This window comes from Euwallacea fornicatus, chromosome 1 (genome assembly GCF_040115645.1).
Source record: "Euwallacea fornicatus isolate EFF26 chromosome 1, ASM4011564v1, whole genome shotgun sequence".
In the NCBI taxonomy this organism is placed as follows: Eukaryota; Metazoa; Arthropoda; class Insecta; order Coleoptera; family Curculionidae; genus Euwallacea; species Euwallacea fornicatus.
Window position 1 is genome coordinate 7392628 of NC_089541.1, and position 10354 is coordinate 7402981.

General features: G+C 34.5%; 3 protein-coding genes across 7 annotated transcripts in view; 1 reads left to right on the top strand and 2 right to left on the bottom strand.

The window, feature by feature from the left end:
• Positions 1 to 7411, bottom strand: part of Ip6k (Inositol hexakisphosphate kinase) — a 33053-nt gene extending 25642 nt beyond the window's left edge. Inside the window, exon 1 of one of the 3 annotated variants that reach the window (XM_066284127.1) lies at positions 7280 to 7411. The gene's annotated coding sequence lies outside the window, so the exon portion shown is untranslated. Of the gene's footprint in view, positions 1 to 4726; positions 5523 to 5788; positions 5962 to 7279 lie in introns of those variants that run through there. The other 2 variants (XM_066284135.1, XM_066284118.1) reach the window with 2 other exon arrangements.
• LOC136340254 (E3 ubiquitin-protein ligase MARCHF3-like) lies at positions 7350 to 9069 on the bottom strand. Of its 3 annotated transcripts, none has more exons than XM_066284179.1 (5): positions 8631 to 9069; positions 8232 to 8400; positions 7981 to 8181; positions 7698 to 7921; positions 7350 to 7641 (listed from the first exon to the last, which is right to left on the bottom strand). In XM_066284179.1, the coding sequence occupies exons 2-5, from the start codon at positions 8388 to 8390 to the stop codon at positions 7365 to 7367; spliced, it is 861 nt and encodes a 286-aa protein (XP_066140276.1). In that variant the 5' UTR covers positions 8391 to 8400; positions 8631 to 9069; the 3' UTR covers positions 7350 to 7364. The 3 variants fall into 3 exon arrangements, with proteins under 3 accessions (XP_066140276.1, XP_066140285.1, XP_066140294.1); XM_066284188.1 differs by having other exon boundaries at positions 8627 to 9069; XM_066284197.1 differs by lacking the exon at positions 8631 to 9069 and having other exon boundaries at positions 8232 to 8561.
• Positions 9070 to 9124: 55 nt separating this feature from the next.
• On the top strand, positions 9125 to 10140 carry Bet1 (blocked early in transport 1). Its single transcript, XM_066284250.1, has one exon. The coding sequence runs from the start codon at positions 9353 to 9355 to the stop codon at positions 9686 to 9688; it is 336 nt and encodes a 111-aa protein (XP_066140347.1). The 5' UTR covers positions 9125 to 9352; the 3' UTR covers positions 9689 to 10140.
• Positions 10141 to 10354: the final 214 nt, after the last annotated feature.

Sequence of the window (10354 nt, forward strand, 5' to 3'; positions counted from 1 at the left end):
TATAATAATTTTACCAAATAAGGAACAAGCATGAAAACAATTAATAAAATATCAGCTTAACAATTGGTAGTAAATAAGGTCTAGGAAACGCCTAGAAGGAATGACGTCAGGGGCTGTGTTACCTATTAAATCCAATAGACTTGTGAAGTGAAAAACAACGTTTTACGTCATGATCAATGCTTACTTCCCAGGCTACGCCAAGATGGTACAGTATCCACATCAAGATATACCCGAACGTCAAGTTCAAGCTTTAAACTTGACGTTGACTCCGCAATGTTGAGGGATTTAATATGAGAGGGTAACAAGTATTCCACAACCACGGCGTAAAATAGTATATTACGCACCAAGGTTGTGAAGTGGGTCATTATGACCTGAGCATTCCGTTTCGTAAGGGTTGTCCCCATTTCAGGAAAGTAGATGTATATACGATCTTTTCCATTACTGGATTTGATAAAATTACAATAAACTTACCTAAATTGAGGACGAATTAAACCGGACACACAAAAGTACATTGTGCTTTAACTGATAATGTCAGCAATGATGATTAATTTGACATTCATTTTCATGACAATCTTTAGGGATTAGCTTGCTAAATAAATAATAAGCCATATACAGAGTGATCCATAATGCACGCAGCACGTGCGTGTTGAAAGCTTCACACTCGTTTCGATTTTCAAATAACGATGTCGCTTTGTTAATATTTTTCACACAAACTCTACTAATTAGATGAAACAAACTAAGTAATGGTAAAAAATTAGCTCTAAAAATGCTGCTGAAAATACTTCCATTTTCTCTTATACATAAATGCACCCACGCTTAAAGTTAAAGTCTACTCTACGTAAAGCATTTGCTAGTCTTGCAGTACCATAAATCATCCTCAGTTTCAACAGGCTTAGAATATACAAATCATAAAAGTCCTTCGGAGAAAAGCCATATTTATTTAAATCTGGTGAACGCGGGGGCCAGTATTGAGCGCAGTTATTTCCCCGAGTCGATGATGAATTGCTCCATCGCACATAAGCTACATTTCGCAGTGAAATTGTAACGTAAAAACATGTAGTTGCTCAGAAAGTACTTTTTTGTAAGAAAAATAAATAAGCTACGTCGTTCAAGCAACTTGGTAGAAGAACTGTACCAATCAAATATCGCCCAGTAAGTCCTGCCCACACATTTATTTTAAACTCTCTTGCGTAATGATGGGTTGGTTATTAAGCAAGGGAACTTTGATCACTAATTACAGTTACCTGCTTATCTTTAATTAAAATAACTACAATTTCTCACTGAAAGATGCAATTGGATGCAGCGTGATTGGAGATAATTTTCTATTCGTAGAAATTCACCTACAAATGTTAACACATTTTACACTTTTTACATTGTTTGTGCATGTTTCAACTGAATTGCAACACATTTGGCACGTGCCAGAGGTAAACGGCACAGCAATGAGAAAATAGTTTGGCTAAGATGCTAGGAATAGAGTGAGACCACAAAGGCAGTGACATTGTTAAGCTAAGCGCAATGTAGTCGGGGTATTTTATTAAAAGAAAGTAAATATTTTCTCAACTCTTCAGTTAATAAATCTTCATTATCACCAGTAGTAATGAAAACCTATCCATGCAATAGAACTAGACGAGTATTATCATTGTTTTTCTGTTGATGATTTTTAGCAGGCAATTTATCAATGTTCTCACTGAAAGGAGGTGTTCACATTGACTATTATTATACTAAGAGTTTCCGCTTCAAAAAAGAAAAGTAAATGACTAAATCACTAGGCTGTTTCTAGCCCATTCATAAAACGATAAAGATTGGGACTCACGACTCAAAAATAATTTCTATGACTATGCAAACAGTTAAACAGTGTTTAAAGCTGTTACTAAAACATGAAATTTTACAAATCTGCCTACATTGTTCACTGTTTATTTTCCTTTGTTATATTTATACAGAGTGTTTGTCACGCCAGAAAGAAACGCATAATATATTATGGAAAAGTAGGTCAAGTATCATCATTAAGTTAGTGCCGGCAAATTTGTAATTTTTGCGGTTTTTGAGCACAACATTACCACACTTCTCAGACTCTCTGGGGTAGAGATTGAATTCTTACAACAGTTGTTTTGTCATGCATTCAAATCATTTTCGTCTGTAATTTTTCCCCATTTTTTTTTCTAAAGAAAGGTGCGTCATAGTAGGGAAAGTTGGGAGAATATTTTTTATATTTAAAATTCTTCAAGAATTGCAGAAATAATTTTTTTCTTGAAGAGAGGTAGTAACGTACAATTTCTTTTGTATAACAGATACAGATTGCTAGTGTTGGATACACTATTTTTTTACAAAACTTTCATACCATGTATTTAGGAAATTATCTACTTATAAGCAGCATCAAACAGTGCTTATTTTTCTATTATCTATTAGCCATTTCAGTTTGTCACTACAACTCACAATACCCTGTCGATACTAAAGAAATATTCGATAACCTTTGGATGTAGAATACAGCTATTTTTATTAAGGTAAAAATTTCCAGGTTGAATGTGACGCATATTTGTAGAACCGACGCTCTCACCTATCACTATGCGAAATTTTTCCAGTCGTGCGTGTCAATAGAACACGTAGCTATTAATTGTCTATATTGCACATTTGATAACGGTCATGTAATAGAGCTAATACCATTTAATCCTTACATTATGTAAAGCAGATCTATACACAAACATTAGAAAAATGTAAATATAATGCTAGTTTGTTTATGAAAAACTGCATTAGGACTGTAAAAACCTTGACAGTCTTAGCTAAGTAATCTGGTCGTTTAAGGTCCAAATATCAATTATCAGTTTGGGGGCAATTGTACCCAGATCATTTTTATAAGGCCAATGGGTCGGATGCTCTCTATGAAAATGATCTTGTTGGCACATTTACCGTAAGTTTGATCCCTAAGGGGAGAGTAAAGAACACAACAAATTTAGATGGCAAACCGTTAGAGACAGAGTCTAGAGAAGATTTTGGACATATATGAATCATACTGTTTATGGGTGGAGTTTTGAAAAGAAAAATATGTCTTTATACTGACGCGCTAGAAAGATGCAGTGATCACATGGACAACATACCCATAGCATGTATTAGTATAAGCTTTCTTTAAGAGCAATCCAAATAAATAATTTTCAGCTAATCCCGAAATCTCGTTATCTCCGAGAATTTTAAACATTACAGCCTTACAGCAAATTCGGGAGTTCAAAAAGAGCGCATTTAGTGCGGTATTGCGACCTGCGAAAGCAATTTGCATAGGTCTAATACGTTACCAAATGAAGCAAGACCAGTAAAAGTCTGCAATTTTGTTGTATTGAGTGTGCATTGGTGCTGGTCCACGAATAATACTTTTTGGTAGGTTTGTTTACAATGCTGACAATCTCGAAGCACGTGAGCAAACTCTTCCATCGTATTTCCCTATTAAAAAAATTCACTCGATACCTGGAGTTTGGTCTATTCAGGATAGGTCAATTAAATACCTTCCTAACTGCAACTTAAAAACTAAATTTTCCTTTATTTCTTCTGTTATTTTTAGGAACAATTAAAACACCTTTTGACTTTATTTTATTACCCAATGTTTTACTGTTCCAAAGTAATAAATGTATACAAGAGCGATCATTAAAATTCAACGTATTTTTACGAGACAGCAAATCTTTATAGTTTACTAATACTACTGCGTAGCTATTCATTAACTTATAGCGGAGTTTAAAAATACGACAAAATGCTTTATAAACACCCAAATACCTCTACAGCAATTTGTTTTAATAAACGGAAATTACTACAGATTTTTTCATAAAATTAATCAAATGTTGGGCAAGATTGGTGAGAATCTCATCCAGGAGACTGTAACTATTTCTTGAATTGTGTTCCAACGCACTTGCCTTATATCTTCATTGGTTATGTTGAGAAATTCTTCAACTTATGATTTACGGCACCGGTAGGTTAAACAACTAGACTAGGTGGAGTTATAAATAAGGGTTCAAGGGGCACATTTCAAAATAAATGTAATGGATCATAAATCTAACAAAGTTATTAATTAATTTTTCGGTGCAAATAATTTTTGAGAGGTTGGACCGATGTAAAAAAAGCTTCACTTTAAGTTGTATCGGTGTAAAGTTGCCAACTTATAGATTGGTAGTAATTCGTTCGACATAACAAAGAGAAACCGGTAATACCTTGTTGAATTATAAAAATTCACGGATGAATATTTCCCCATCAGATGAAAAATTCCTCAAAATAATAATAAAAAGAAAACAAAGGACATTTCACATAAAGGATAAGCAGTAAAAAATCTCAAATAGACGTTGAACGATCAGGGGCACGATTTGAATCAACTCGCTTGTTAGTGAGATGATTGACGTGAATAGTAGATTGCTCAATCAACCCCTGCATTAACACTTCGCCACTTATTTCAAGGTTTATTTTAAATAATCACATCTTACTGTCAGCCAGTTAAAAAGTAACAAAGACTACAAGCTACACACTTGTAACCTTTGACTAACTGTAAACTGATTGAATGAAATATTACAATAAACATTGAAGAATGGCAGAAACCTATGTTAGTCTATCTTTTAACGTTAAAAAGTTATAAATAGACATATTTTTGTTATTTCTTTATTTCCATATATTGCAAAATAACACAAACAATTGTTTAGTTCAATTAACGGATATCGTTAACATTCCGTTATATGCTATAGGCATAGAAAAATCTTACCGTGCAATAAGTCTATAGAGGTCGCAATCAGCTGATAAATGTTGCCAAGTCGGGGATCCCAAACGTGGCAACCTAGGACAATGTTATTGATCTGATTTCTTTCTCCCTAGATGCAGGAAGATGACACAATCACACTAAAATTCGCGTCTTGGTTTAATGTCCTTTTATGAATTAAAACGGAAAATAAAAATAAAACTCTATTTTCGGCGAGTATGTCACATATCACCCCGATTCACTCCACACACCGTTAACAATGGACCAAAATGTGAAAGCGGATCAAATTCTTAAATCTTAAATTGACCATTAAAAAGTTCTTTTGTGTCAATAGTAACCGTAACTAGCCCAGAAGGGTTAAGAAACGGGCATAAATTCGACAATGATGTTGAAGCGACCGTTCGTGAGGGTCGATATCAAATTTAGAACTGGCAACGGTTAAATTCGGCAGCGTGCCGTGCTTCGTGTAGTCGTGGTCTCGTTAGCGTTACCGCCTCCTTTGCCTACTTTCAGCTATATCGAACTGCAGAACCTTATCTGACTTGCGCAGAAAGCAGTATTTCTAGATACTTTCCTGCACGAATTTCCAAGGCTAATCCTGTAGGCATGTATGGCATGATCAGATACTACAACGATAATCTCGCAACTGCTATAATGGTGGGTCACGTGTCATTTTTTTCTGAGAATAAGAACCATTTCATTAGCTTCCAAATGTGACAGTTCACAACTGTCAAATATACTACTCCCACCAATGGAATTACGTTGCACCTATTAGTCTTGCGCTCCTGCTGACTCACCTTCATTCCCAACTGTTAAAGACATAACCCATTTCAAACCAATATTTATCAAAGCAGTAGAAGAAATGAGAAATATGTTTGGCGAAAAATGGACTGATTAGGAAAAAATTTGACGTTTTCGTAGTCTACTGGATGAATATTTTATTAAAATAGTTTCTATGTTCAATGCCTCCTTGTGTTTTGCCAATAAATGACATAGTTTTCATAGACCCAACTGGCAGAAAAAACGCTTAAAAATAAACCCAAATGAAACACTTCATATACACATTACCGTTTTTCTGCAAATACGTCAATACTCAATAGTTGTCTATTCTAGTAGGAGGAGCACCATCACTACTGTTGTAGCCGTAACACTGCAATGATTGCGCATAAACGTTCGCGATAATTTCAGTTGATGGGGTCACGTGATTCATTTAAAGTAGGACCCGCCAAGATTCCTCCTCAATGGAAATGGAATGAATAAAGGAGTCAATGAGAATTTTCTGAAAAGGAATCAATAATAGGAGCGGTTATATTGCGGGGTGGGGATGAAATAATAAAATGGACTGAATTGCTGAATAAAGGTAAAAATACTTCTTATGGGGAGTTTACGTGGTGCGAGCTATATAAAGAACTATTATATAGACAAAAAGTGCACTTTAATAGTGAGTATATATCGCAGAAAGAAACTATGGAGGCTGAAGAATAATCTCTCTAAAGAGGAAGATATTAGTCCAAAAATAAAACAGAGATGCTGTGTTATGGTTATGACGCTTAAATATAATTTAAACACAGTATATAATGGCGACGAGCGTGTTTCTAGAAAGCACGTATGTTAAGTCACTCGATTAGAGGGCAATATTCCTGTACCAACTACATTCTATACGTATGAGGGTCTAAATTAACATAAGAGGTACAAAGTAGATGACCGGAGGTTCTCTCATCCAACCTAAACTGCCGGGATTTCCCAATCCAATCTAGACAGATGGGTTGTAACAAAATAGAAACTCCCTCAAACACAACCGGTATATAACATATCACCACAACCAAACCTATAAACTTTTACATACTCTGTTAAATTCAACACCCTCCAACAAAAAAGTATGTTTTATTGCCGGGCGAATCAGCAATAATACAAGGAATCTCTGCCGGCTGGATATAGCCGTCGTTTTCAACGCCTCAATCAAAATATTGTATTTGTATATTTTGTTGCTTCCCGACAACCCAACTTGGCTCTGATCCAAATACTGGACCCGCAGACTCCTTTCTTAAACCTCTATTCCATTATCGCTTTTCCAACACTTGTACGTACGCGTGTTAGCAGGAAAATGATAAGGTTGGGAAAGCTGACATTGCTTGATCAATGGCAGGAAAATGATAAGGTTGGGAAAGCTGACATTGCTTGATCAATGGCAGTAAAATGAGTAAACGCAAAGAGTTGATGGTTTGATCAGTAAAATATTTGCAGTTTACCCTCTATTGCTAGGCTTTTAATCACCCTTCCATAGCTGAAAGCGCATTATTATCTGGTTGTATATTTTAAGCGCCCTCTCTTAATAGCAAGAGAAAGCTTATACGAAGAATTTCCTGCGCACTCACCAATTCAATATTAATGTAATATGATAGTTTTCTTTTTCACAATTCTGCTTATCAAATGGTTTCTCTATAAATTTTGCAAGAAACGCCTGAATACCTAAATTATTATAGTCAATGTTTTAAAAGTACATGTTGTATTTGAAAATCCTAAGATAAAATAAATTTGCTAAACATACAAAATGCTTACCTGTCGCCAGTTTATTCTGAATTCCTTTTTTGTGAATTAAAAACAGTGAACAAAACATTAAGCCAACAAATAATTTTAACGTCATTTATTTCAGATCCAAGTCATCGTTGCTTGCGCATAGCTCCTCATCAATATTCACAATCACGTCTTGATCGTTTTGAATATTGAAACCTTCCCCTTGAGACAACGTCTCATTTTGTACCAGACCAATATTTATCACAGACTCAAAATTTATCACAGATTCACTGTCACTTAAATCCTCCATTTCATTCCTTGTAACTGGAATAGGTGTATTGTTAGGAACTAGGACTGTTTGATCATCATTTTGTTCATGTAAAGAAATGACACTTGGAGGAATATACCTGGAATTGTGGGTATTGATAATATTCAAATTTTTTTAAGGGACTATTGGATGCACCTAACAACACATGACCTCTGCCACCAATTATACCACATTCTAGCATGCAGCCTTATCACAGAATGAACCCATAAATAGTAACCAATGAGCATTATGCCAATCATCAGCATTAAGGAAACTGAGGTCCATTTTGCTGCAGGTATTTGAGAAAACTTTTGCTGACTGTAGTATTCCGAGGAATAAAGGCATACATATGTAACAACTATTGCTAAAGGGGTTATTATCTGCAAATATTAAATCTATTTTGCACAAATCAGCCTCATAACAGCCACACATTACATACAGTGCAGGCAATAACATCACCTCTAACTCCAGTGCCTGGATACCTGGGACCATACCGCAACCAATACCAAATAGATCTTGATGATGAGTATTTTGGAGTTCTCTCTGTTTTAAATAAGTAATGGCACAATTCACAACTAGAAGTCCCAGATTCACCAAGCCAGTTCTCCAGGCAGGATCGATGAACAAATGCCACAGTACCCTTTAATAAATAAGATTTGCACTGATAACTTATTATGAATAAATAATTACCTTGCAGTGGCATGGAGCTATGAGTTCTTCAGGTTTCTCATTATCATAGCATATGCGACAGTGCACTGAGGCCACCGAGAGCTTTCTAACTGGTGTATTTGAATTAGTCTTTTTCATAGGGTCTGACTTTGATACGCCAGCGGTCGTATCATCATCCATGATTGTTCACCTAAAAACGGTATACTAACTATAAATAACTATGTTTTGGAGCTCATATTGACAAAATTATTATGATTTTCTTGGCAAGCGTTGACTGAAGGTAGATAACCAAATAGGTATGCTAGGTTCAAGCAATTTGACTTTGGTTTGTTAACCTTCATTAATCGCTTTATTTGAAATTCTGTAGGAATATAGACTACATTATTAGTGAAGAAAATAATATTTTCTTGCATTACCTACATTTTCAATTTAGCACTAGTTAGTAAATACAAATTTACTAGGGTCGTTCTCGAGTCCGTTATAACTGACGTTTGAACATGAGTGAATTGTAAACTAAAGAAAACTTTAAATTTTCCATATGAGTTAAGAAATTCCATCAAAAACAACAGTAATTTTATGTTTTATGGTTTTTCAAAATAAGATTATTATTTTTCACGCAGGAATCAAAGTACTAATCAAATACAATATGCATACTTCTGCAGTCAACAATACAAACGTAAGGAAGGAACATCAATTTATTGTCGCTCTATTGCCATATTACTGAACTTTATTTACATATATAATTGCGGCTTGAAAATATATTTATTTTAACTAAATATTTATTTCTGCTATATAATTTCAAAAATGTAGGGTGACGTGTGAATCATTATAAATACTTAAACTAACGGTCAGCAATTCCTAACACCAGAATGGAGAAATGCACTTGCACATAGTAAACTGTGGCAACTATGCGCTCATTCTCATCAGATGTTTTCAATCAAACTTGATAGTGAATATAACCTCAAATTCCAAATCACAGTAAAAGATCTGAGTAACTCTAAAATATCTAATTTCCCACGTCATTAATTTTAACTATAATCTTATTATTACTAATACTCATCACAAAGCTTCCACATAACCGTCGTGCAGCTAGACTACCGCCACCACCACCCTTTCGGTACCATAAACTGGCATCCTATAACATGAGGCGATCTCACGCTGGTAATGGTTACGAACCCTTGCCTCAACAAGACAACAATGAAATTGAGCACGAAAATGAACGTATGGCTCAGGAACTATCCGAGAAAATTGGCGTTCTCAAGTCCCTTTCCATAGATATTGGGAATGAAGTACAGTTCCAGCACAAGATGTTACGGGACGTAGATGATGATATGGATAGAACTTCTGGATTCCTTGGAAAAACTATGTCTAGAGTAGTAAGGCTTTCAAGGGGATCACATAATTACATTATATTGTATTTATTTGTATTTGCCATTGTAGTGTTCTTTATACTCTATTTGGTGTTAAAGTTTAGGTAGGAATTGCCTTGAATTTCTGAAAAGTTTATTCCAATGAATATATACACTGACTTGCTCATATTTAAAAACACATGCGTTTTTGTATTCTGGATGTAGATTTTTGGTAGTAGGATGAGTAGGAGTACATGCAGTAAATACGGTTCAGAAGTTTTCTTATAATATATGTAGTACCTATATATGTATATAATAAGTGAAATTTTTAAGCTAGATTATAACATAACTATTTACTTTTAGACACAAATTCCAAGTACATGAAGAACTTATTTATGTTACGGTGAAGTTAATGGTTTATTTTTGCTAATTTTTTAGTTTATTATTTATTTATTAATTGTTTTACCTATAGTTCAGCTCTTATTCAATACAGGCCTGGTATTTTTATATTTAAATTATATTATAAATAAAAACATTACAAATAAAAACATATGTATTAAATAGATTTAGTGCCCATTAAATGATTGTAGTTTTATTTTTATTGCTTTTGACCTTTAACATTCTTTTTTAAAACGCCCGTTTAATAATTTTTGCTCAATTTACTGATGCAACAAATTACCGTTTCTTAGTTCTTAATTATTTCTTTTTATTGGAACTTACTGATGAGGATACATCAGTTTTCAGTTAATTCGTTGAATTTCGCGGGGAAACATTGCGGCTCTTGGCCAAAACCCA

What these genes read in the sequence shown, in the direction of transcription:
- Bet1 (XM_066284250.1), top strand. Translation starts at nt 9,353, where the DNA reads ATGAGGCGATCTCACGCTGGTAATGGTTACGAACCCTTGCCTCAACAA.
- LOC136340254 (XM_066284179.1), bottom strand. Translation starts at nt 8,390, where the DNA reads ATGGATGATGATACGACCGCTGGCGTATCAAAGTCAGACCCTATGAAA. An exon ending in GTGATGTTATTGCCTGCACT is followed by an intron (nt 7,922 to 7,980) that starts GTATGTAATGTG and finishes TAATATTTGCAG; the next exon opens with ATAATAACCCCTTTAGCAAT. An exon ending in CAGAGGTCATGTGTTGTTAG is followed by an intron (nt 7,642 to 7,697) that starts GTGCATCCAATA and finishes CCACAATTCCAG; the next exon opens with GTATATTCCTCCAAGTGTCA.